The 10,354-nt window shown below is 46.4% G+C and overlaps 1 protein-coding gene across 1 annotated transcript in view; it reads left to right on the top strand.

Annotated features, from left to right (window-relative positions):
• The first annotated feature begins 771 nt into the window (after nt 1–771).
• The window catches only part of OSTM1 (osteoclastogenesis associated transmembrane protein 1), a 28,502-nt gene continuing 18,919 nt past the window's right edge, over nt 772–10,354 (top strand). The window contains exons 1-2 of the mRNA XM_060237839.1: nt 772–1,373; nt 9,611–9,722. Of these exons, the coding sequence (XP_060093822.1) occupies nt 999–1,373; nt 9,611–9,722 (487 nt within the window). The 5' untranslated portion in view covers nt 772–998. The remainder of the gene's footprint in view (nt 1,374–9,610; nt 9,723–10,354) is intronic.

Below are 10,354 nucleotides of genomic sequence, written 5' to 3'. Positions count from 1 at the left end.
TCCTAATTCTATTGTACTGTTTAGTCAATGTCCCATCTATTGACTCACTCTGGGTAATCCACTCAGTACAATTGAGAAAGGTGGACTATAATGTAAAATAAATACATTTACAATATATAAGCACAGCACATGAGAAGAAAAATGGCACCCGCCTAAACTATTTATCTGCTTCAGTTTTAGTGAGAGATAGATATGACATCTTCTGAAAAGTTGATCCTACCCCCAAAATTCCCTGCAGCACCATCAAGACAGATTCACTGCAATAGAGAAATTTTGTTGAAATCTTGGAAACCCCCCTCCGAATTGCCACGCCTATCAGATCACATCCTTCGAGAGGCGCCTCACGTGGAGGTGCCCCATTAACCGCAATAATAAAAAGGACACGAATCCTCACTTAACATACAACGGAAAGTCCTGAAAACGAGAAAATTATTCACACCTTTAACACGGTGATTGTAAGTTTTTAGAGGGTAATTGAAGAAGCAAGTAATTCTCTGCTGTAGAATATTCATCCCGGCGCCTTCTTTCTGTTGAGGTTCACTAATCCCCAAAGCCGAAAAAATTCCAGAATTAATGCAAGAGGGCCTTTATTATAGGCACAATTGTAAATATTTAGAAACGTATAACCTAGTGCATTATATATATATATTTAGATTTATTTACTAATGTTTACGTACCAATATTATTGATCTTATAAAATTGTTTAACCTCATGAATGGGGGGGGGGATTTCCTCAACAACTTTATAATAATAACAAAATTCCCACTTTAGAGTAAACCCACCATCTCATACTACGCCTAAGAACTGGAGACACGGATTGGCTCCGCCTCTTCTTGCGAAAATTTCACGTCTAATCCACAGCAGCCAATGAGAGCACGCGTTAGACTTAGTTCCTGAATGTTGACAATTTTCTTCTCGGCTGCACGTGACCGTGTTTCGGTTCTCGCGGCAGTCGCAATAGGAAGGCGGTGCCGGTTCCTCCGGCGCGGGTGGCAGAGATGGGCCCGGCGACGATACTTTTGGTGCCGGCGGTCCTGCTGGGCCTCTGCTCCGGGGACAGCCTGTTTCCTAGCCGACACTTCGTATTGCCGAGCGGCCAGGAAGGCAGGGCTCTGGGGGGCTGGCGCCTGCCTCTGTCCTTAGAGCTGCTGGACGAGGCGGAGGACCTTTCTTTGCTAGGATTGGAGTCCCTGTGGGACCTGCTCGAGTTGGAGCCGGAGTGCAGGGAGCTCTTGGCTGCCTTCGCCAACAGCAGTGTGAAGTTGACAGGCTGCTTGGTGCGGAGCGCTCGTCCCGTGAGACTCTGTCAGAATTGCTATCGCCAGTTCCGGGAGATCAACAGCCTGCTGGAGAACATCACCAGGGCTGTAGGGGTGCGTTTGCGTATTTGTCGGAATAGATTATCAACAAGCAGCAGCCTTTTCTCAGGAACTACTGGGGGTGGAGTGTGTGGTGCTGGGAAAGATACGCTTTCTTTCTCTTGCTTCCGGATTCTCAGTGTGGTCCGGGGTTTTATTTTATTTTATTTTGTGTTATAGCATATGTTGGGCCTGATCTCTGAAGCGTTGTCTGTCTAAAAACAATTCCCAGAGTGAAAAAAACCAGAAATGGCAGTAATTGCATTGTAAATGAGGAAGTACGGTACTTTGGGACCTCAGTAACTTCTCTGACTGACGTGTGGTAAAACCAGAGTTACTACATGGAGGTGGGAGGAGGGACTGGTGGAGGAAAAAGATGCGTTTCTAGGGTTGCCAGTCTCCAGGTTGGTCCTGGAGATCTCCCAGAATTATAATTGATCTCAAGACTACAGAGATCAGTTCCACCTGGAGAAAATGGCATCTTTGGAGGGTGGAATCGATGACATCTCATCCCTGGTGAGCTGTGTCCCCTCTGTAGGCTCTAACCTTCCCAGGCTCTGCCCTCGACTTTCCAGGAATTTCCCAGCCTGGAGATGGCAACCCTAATTTGTTCTCTTCTTGGAAGATTTAAGAGGGCAGAGTTGCCCAAGACTGCTAGAAGGGGAGACTAGATGACATTCTGGAAACCCTGCTCAGATTGGAGGGCTGTGGAGCTGGTCAAGTAATGTGCACTGTTTTCACAGAACAGTTGGGTTGTGGTTTGAGTGGCATAAGGGAACACCCAGAGGGTATCTTTGCTTGAGACTCAGTAGTGGTTTTTGGCAGTTCTGGGTAAGATTTCTGACTTGCGCTTTATGTATGTCCTTGACATTCATTTTTGCCGGTGCTGACCTAGTGTACCATGATTCAGTCAAATGATACACCAAAAACAGCAGAGTTGACCAGCCATATTGAGTTTCACTAAGAAACAGACAGATAACAGAGATTGTTTACCAATATTGGATTGTGGTAAAGGTAGGCAAGCTGTGGATTTTCAGTTGTCTATTCCACATTAAAGGTGAGGTAGGCCTGCACAGGAATAGCCACAAATGATGCAGGTTGGTACTAAGGTTATTGAGTTTACTTTAAAGGATCTGAATTCAGCCAGAGGCAAGAAGAATCTAATCCGTGCTCAGCAGTGAAGCTCACTGGATGACCCTGAAACTGAACACTCAGTTGTCTTCGGAAAGTGTTCGTAATCCTATTGACTGTTCTGTTTGCTGCATATGACTAGACCAATTGATGCTTTGCATTAGAGACAGGAAAACAGAGATTTTTTCAGTGGAGGGAAATGAATCTGGGTCTGACTAATTCTGTCACAGTGTTGATGTGAAGTACAGTCAGCCATGTCTGCTTAAAAGTAGTTCATGTGGGATAAACATATGAAAAATGCTAAATATTATTTTCTGCACAGTCTGTAATTTTTGCTGTCAGATGTTTTTCCAAAAGAGTAAAAGGAAAAGTTGGGGGGGGGGCTTAAATGAAACTTGGGCCTGAATCCCTACTTGGCTATAAATCTTACTGGGCGATCTTGGGCTGCTGCCTTATCTAATTCTGGCCTACCTCACATGTTTATTATGAGGGTGAAATGGAGAAGGAAACAACCACATATACCATTTTGAGCTCCACAGAAGAGTGGTGGAATAAAAAATGTGATGTGTATATATATATTGTTTGGATAGATTACCTTGTGGTGGTAAGGAAACAAAATTCTTTGACTTCTCTGGATGTATAGCAGTACATGGCCTCAAACTTGTGGGGCTGTTTAAAATGAGATAAGAGTGCTTCCATATAGGAATTTTAAGTGGTCCTGTCATGTCTTACTCAGGCTGAGCAGCAGAGTGATTCTTGATCATTTCTCTCTTCTTGACTATGAATATTGGTAAGGCATAAATCATACCAAGGGTAGGTGTGTAGTTCTTGTTCATCACGTATAGACAGAAACCAAAGCCATTTTAGATAGGCTGTGTCTAATCTGTTCTTTTAAAAAAAATAAAATAAAATAAAGTGTGAGTGCACTATATTTTGTCCTGCCCTTTGTCCAAGGAGTTTCATCTAAAGACATGCTATGGTCTCAAGATCATCCAGTGAGTGTCATTGCTGAGTGCCATTCTTTCTGGTGAAAAGTCAGATATTCTATCACAGAGGTGTTGAACTCGTTTATTACAAGGGCTGGATCTGACACAAATGTCACTTTTGTTGGGCAGGGCATGCCATTAAATGCAACACGAGGTACCGGAGATCTAAACTTTATAAAGGTGATTTCAGATGTAGAATGGCAATAGCAGGTGAATGACAGTAGCAGGTTTGATTGGATTAGGTGTGAAATGCAGAGGGATGGTAGGCATGGAGATACTGGCTTTGATAATGAGATAGGAAACCCAGGTCTCAGTTCCATCCAGGAGAATTCAGTCCTGGAGGAAGCAAAGAGTAAATGGACATAAGTCTGACATTAGAAACCACCACATTCAGTTGCTGACAGTAGCAGTGCTCTTACAAAGGAATTTCAAAAGGAAATTAGAAAGAGAGACTGCTGAATTGCAGTTGATAATGAAACTCAAGACCAGGGCTGGCACCAACCAGTAGGCAATGTAGGCAGCTGCCTATAGTGATATCCCGCCACAGGGGGGCACCAGCCGGGGTGAACTCCTGCAGGCTAGGAAGAGGAAGATGCCCCCGCCTGGAAGAAGCCTGGTGGCGCAGGAAGCTGCAGCCAGCCTGGCTGATTAAAGCCCAGCAGCAGCGCCAGGGGCCAAGGAGCGAGTTGGAGAGGAGCATGATTCAACTTGTGAGGCGTGTGTGAGGAGTGCTGCAGGTGGCTGGTGGTTGCGGTGGCAGTGAGGAGGAGGAAGGGGCTAAGTGGGGGTAGTGGGGCAGGTGTGGGTGTGGGTGCCTCACCTGGGATACCGAAAATCCTGGTGCCACCGCTGCTCAAGACAATGCATTCTCCTGGACTGAATTGAGAGCTTGTTTTCCTGTCTCATTACCAGTATGTGCTATTATCATTTGGCATCTGAAATCACTCCACTCTCCAAGATATAAGTGTTCTAATCCAAGTGTTCTAATTTCTAATCAGGGTCTTTTCAAAAGAAAATAAGTCCAGATAGGAACAGAGAAGTCCAGTTTTTTTTTTAACCAACTTTTCAGAATAAGCCAAAATAATTTCCTCAGTGTACATTGTGCTTGTCAGAAGAATCTCTCCCTCCATCCAAAGAAGTGTGCTTGCACATAAAAGCTTATACCTGGAATAAAATGTTCATCATGAACTGCCATGGGACTCTCTTTCCTCCTCCTCCCTTCCTCCTCAAAAGAGGAGGAGCAGCAGCAGCCCTGGAGAAGGAAGCAGAAGCTATGTGTGTGTGAGAGAGAGACTGGCTGACTTGTCTTTGTAGCTCTCCTGCAGGAAGCAGCCATGGAGCTCTCTGTGTGCCTGTTTTTATGTGTGAGGGAGAGTGAGGGGTGGGGGGGGGATGGCAAGAGGCAGGAAACAAGGAGCAAAGAGCCACTAAGGGAGCTGGGAAAATAGCAAGCTACTGTGTAGCTGCAGCAGCCACCCTGGAAAAAGAAGCAGGAGAAGGAAGTTGCTCAGTGGATGGATTTGAGCCCTCTGCGGACTGGATCTTGTCCATGAGCAGCATGTTTGACACCCCTGTTCTAGCTACTGTGCAACAATTGCTTAAAATATGCACAAGCAGTCTAAATTCTGTTCCACGAAAAATAAAACAAGTCCCAGGGCACCTTAAAGATTATCAATATTGAAGGTTGAATCACCCGCCTCCGTCACTGGTGTTATGCAATGCCAGGTCCATTAATAATAAGACCTCTGTCCTACAGGAGTTCCTGACCGAACAGGACATGGACCTGGCTTGCGTGACCGAGACCTGGGTGCGTGAAGGGGAGACGGTAGCTCTCTCTCAGACCGCCCCCCCAGGATACTCGGTCTTTCATCAGTCACGGACTAGCGGGCGGGGGGGTGGGGTGGCACTTTTCATACGAGAGGCTTACTCCTTTAGGGCTCTTCCGGCTCCAGAGATTCCGGGCGTTGAATGTGTTGGCCTGATGTGGGATGTTGGGGAGGGGTTGGCGATCTGGCTGGTGTACCGACCGCCTAACGCACCGGCCGGCGCCTTACCATCCCTGGTGGAGGCCGCGGCGGGCTGGGCGCTGGAGCACCCAAGGCTTTTGGTCTTGGGTGACTTCAATGTCCATGCCGACGACGCGGCGTCCAGCCAGGCGATGGACCTGGTGTCATCCATGGCGACACTAGGACTCTCCCAGGTTGTTACAACACCCACCCATCAGGCGGGACACATGTTAGACCTGGTCTTTGTGGCCGGAATATCAGTGACTGATATTGCAACGGAAGCAGTGCCATGGTCAGATCACTTTGCCCTTAAGGTCCGTATGGAGGTGTCACCCAAAACCTGTTTAGGCGGAGAGCGTATTTTAGCTCACCCGCGGAGCCTGATGGACCCGGAACGGTTCCTAACGGCTCTACGGGATACCTGGCCCGCTGGCGATTCCCTGGATGATCTGGTAGAGTCCTGGAACGATGGGCTCTCCAGGGCCATTGAGGAGATCGCACCCAGGCGCCCTCTGCGCCCCCGCCCGAAACCGTCGCCCTGGTTTAACCGGGAGCTGCGGCAACAAAAGCGGGAGCTCAGACGACTAGAGAGGCAATGGCGGCGTACTCGAGACGAAGTGACCCGAACATCTTATAGAGAGAGTTTGAAGGCCTATGAGATGGCAATCAAATCCGCAAAGAGAGTATTCTTTGCGGCTAAGATTGCGTCCGCAACTTCGCGCCCGGCACAATTATTTGATATAATTAGAGGACTTACAACGCTGCCACAAGGCAGGTTAAATTCTATTGAATTGGAAATCGGCTGTGAGGCTTTTGCGAAATTTTTTGCGGATAAAATCGCGTCACTTCGCCCCGACCCCCCTGCCAGTTTGGAGACAGTTAGCGAACCTGAGGCCCCGAGCCTGTCTTCGGACTATACTCTGGATGGCTTTAGACCCCTCAGCCTGGAGGAAGTTGACAGGATTCTCTTATTGGCTCGCCCAACAACTTGTAAATTGGACCCATGCCCTTCCTGGCTTATTAAATCTTGCCAGGGGGATCTTAGATATCCTGTGCGGGATATCATAAATAGATCCCTAACGGAAGGGCACTTTCCAACGCCACTCAAAGAGGCTGTGGTCCGTCCCCTCCTAAAAAAACCATCTTTAGATCCGGCCCAATTGGCACATTATCGGCCGGTTTCTAATTTGCCCTTTTTGGGTAAACTTATTGAGAGGGCAGTGGCGATACAATTACAGAATTTCCTGGAGGACGCTTCCATCCTTGACCCATTTCAGTCCGGCTTCCGCCCGGGACACGGGACGGAGACAGTGTTGGTCGCCCTAGTAGATGACCTTCAACGGCATCTGGATCGGGGTGGCTCGGCGGTGCTGATGCTGTTAGACCTGTCGGCGGCGTTCGACACGGTCGACCATCGGCTACTGACGTGCCGCCTCGCCGACGCAGGGATTCAGGGGTTGGCCTTACAGTGGCTTTCCTCTTTCCTGGAAGGTCGGGGACAAAAGGTCGCAGTAGGGGGGGAGCTATCCCAGAGGCGCACACTTGATTGTGGTGTGCCCCAGGGGGCGGTTCTCTCCCCGATGTTATTCAATATCTATATGCGGCCTCTTGCCCAGATAGCCCGAAGGTATGGGCTGGGGTGTCACCAGTATGCTGATGACACCCAGCTCTATCTACTGATGGACGGCCGGCCGGTCTGCGCCCCGGAAAATCTGGACCGGGCATTACAGGCCGTGGCTGAGTGGCTCAGACTGAGTGGGCTGAAGCTAAATCCTACGAAGACAGAGGTCCTTTGCTTGGGTCGCCGCGGCCCGGGGGGGGGGATCCCCCTGCCAGCTTTTGACGGTGCACCGCTGATGGCGGCGGACAGAGTCAGGAGCTTGGGGGTGCTGTTGGAGCCTTCCTTAAAGATGGAGGCTCAGATAGCAGCCGCTGCCAAGTCCGCATTTTTTCATCTTAGGCGGGCAAGGCAGCTGGCCCCCTTCCTGGAGCGCGACGACCTAGCAACAGTGATCCATGCTACGGTCACCTCGAGGTTGGACTACTGCAATGCCCTCTACATGGGGCTGCCCCTGTCCCGGACTCGAAAGCTGCAGCTGGTGCAGAATGCTGCGGCCCGGCTGTTATTGGGTCTCCCAAAGTGGGGACACATTCGGCCGGGTCTTCGGACTCTGCACTGGCTTCCAGTGATGTATCGAGTCCGGTACAAGGTGCTGGTTATTACCTTTAAAGCCCTATATGGCCTGGGACCTGCCTACCTGAGGGACCGTCTCTCCCCATACGTTCCCCAGAGAGCACTGAGGTCAGGAACACAAAATCTCCTCTCTATCCCCGGGCCAAAAGAAGCCCGCCTGAAAGTCACTCGAGATAGGGCTTTCTCCGTTATGGCCCCCACTTGGTGGAATCAGCTGCCGGAAGAGGTGAGGGCCCTGCGGGACTTGGTTCAATTCCGCAGGGCCTGTAAGACGACCCTCTTCCGGCTAGCTTACACCTAGCCGGGATGGAACTTGACGTAACTGGCCTGCCATCTGTTTATATAAAATGATATGTTATTGGTTTTAAGCTGCATTGTTTTTATGAATTGAAATGTATTGGTTTTAATGTTTAAATGTGAAGTATTTAATTGTTCTATTTAAATTGTTAAATTGTTATTGTTGGAAGCCGCCCTGAGCCACTCCTGGGAAGGGCGGGATACAAATCCCGAATAAATAAAAAAAAAAAATAAAAAAAATATATTTATTCCACCTTAAAGCTTGTGAGTCTGTTAACTTCTTCAGATGCATGGAGTGTACTTTCCTAGCCATTTTTCCCCCGTGTGCCAAGAAATGTAGAATACCACAACTTGTATAAATTGTGTAGATTTACCCAATATCTCATCTTTTGCATATAGTTTATCTTGCATTGTATACTCTTTTGTGTAATTGGTTGTACTTACGTTAGTGATAGGCAAGATCATGGGCCATACAGAGTACTGATGCCTCACCTACCATCGCTTGATCATCAACCACTTTAGGATTCTGCAGTTTCACCAGTGATTGCTCATTCAAACATCTTGTTACATCTATAAGGACTAGAAACATTCTTCTTTTTAAAAAAGAATGAAACATCCACTGTTTCATTCAGCACTATTTTTTTTAAAGCTTCCCAGGATGGGAAACAACTATGTGATGATAATAAAAGCAACCCTAAGAATAACTCTTCAGGTAGAAAGTTATGTTTGAAGGTCAAGCTTCCATTTGCAAACAAATGACTTCTATAGCTTGCTTATTCAGGAGATATGCAAGCTTCTCTACAGTTTACACACCTCAAAATTTTGAACGGAAGATTCAGTATTTCCAGTATACAAGTAGTTTAAGGTGTGTCTGATTTCCATTACTGCTTCATTTCAGATCATTTCCAGTCACAATGCTGGTTGCCCATGAAATGGTTGCTCATATGTAGGCAGAGCATATGCACTGAATGTAGAAGGTCCTGGCATCTTCCAGTTAAAAGTGGGCAGGTTTTGCAAAGACCTGTCTGTAAACTGCTGCCATTCAATATAGAGAGCACCATGCTAGAACTATCAGTGATCTGACATGCTGTAAGGTAGCTTTTGAATGAGAATGCACTAAGAACCTTGCAGGGCAGTTCAGTGTTCAGAACAATATTTTAACCTCTTTGTTTTGCTGTGACATTTATCTTACCAGTTAAGGATTTCTTCTCATTTGCAGCAAGATGCTTGGGTAGCTTGCTTAGAATCTGCAGCTATTTCCACTACAGGCAACTTACTGTTATTTACTTCTCTTTGCCGGCAGCATCCAACGTCCTGAATTTTTGTAGATTGATTTAAGGGGGAGCATTGCTTGAAAAACCCTTTGGCTGGGGAATGAACTTCAAGGCTTTTCAGGTTCCATCCAGCCTTTAAGATGTGGTTGTTGTTTTTTGAGTGATTTTCTGCCCTGTGGAGTTCTTGGAAGCAGGAGAACCTGTTGTTAAGTGGCTATTTTTCTTCTCCTGGGTAAAATAAAAGAAGCATGATAATCTGTGCTTTACAGCTGTGTGCTGTGATCTGCTAAAGAAATGTTAAGACCTGCATAAGGATGAATGTATAACAATGTTTTCTGTCTCTTTTTCTCACCACCTTTTTCAGAACACCTCTGAGAGCAAGTGTACCAAAAGTCTCTTGATGTCCGATAGGCTACAGATTGTTGTGATCCTGTCCAAATTTTTCAATGACACTTGGGAGAAAGCAAACTGTGCAAGTATGTAGTGATTTTCTTGCTTAATATTGGCATTGTGCACATTTATGTGATAACTTATTTTCAGGTGGTCTGCACAGGCTGTAAACCAAGGGATTCTTAATAACATATTGCTGCATTTTTAGATGTTGGAACTGGTGGACTTTTTAAAGCTAAAAACATCAGAAAATAACAGTGGTTGGCAGCTTATGCTTTAGCATTCTCAAGATCCAATTATGCTTTGTTATGACAGATGCCATCAATTTTTTAAATTTGAAATGATAAATTTTAGCTGCTTGATTTGTGCTTATGAAATTACTTCTCTAATTCAGTCATTTTATTTTTCCATTGTGGCCTGTATGTGGAAAATGAACTTGAACCAGAGTAGGTTGTCTTAAATTGTAAATTAAATAACCTACAGTTTTTCATGATGTCAGATTATGGCCTCAGTTCAAACATAACAGGAAACCAAGATGCAGTTAAAATAACTGTGGTTAGTGAGTCTGTCTGAATGTGAGCTATTTCAGTAACATACATAGAATCTGTCAAACCAGGATCTGAAACCATGGTTTGAATCTGATTTATTAATCCATCTTTAATGCCATTTGGTTGTGGTTTGTGTTAAAAATGCTGCCCTAGACATTTTGGTTGAGACT

The sequence above is a fragment of the Heteronotia binoei genome, chromosome 1 (genome assembly GCF_032191835.1).
Source record: "Heteronotia binoei isolate CCM8104 ecotype False Entrance Well chromosome 1, APGP_CSIRO_Hbin_v1, whole genome shotgun sequence".
Lineage (NCBI taxonomy): Eukaryota > Metazoa > Chordata > Lepidosauria > Squamata > Gekkonidae > Heteronotia > Heteronotia binoei.
This window is presented reverse-complemented; position numbering and strand designations above follow the sequence as displayed.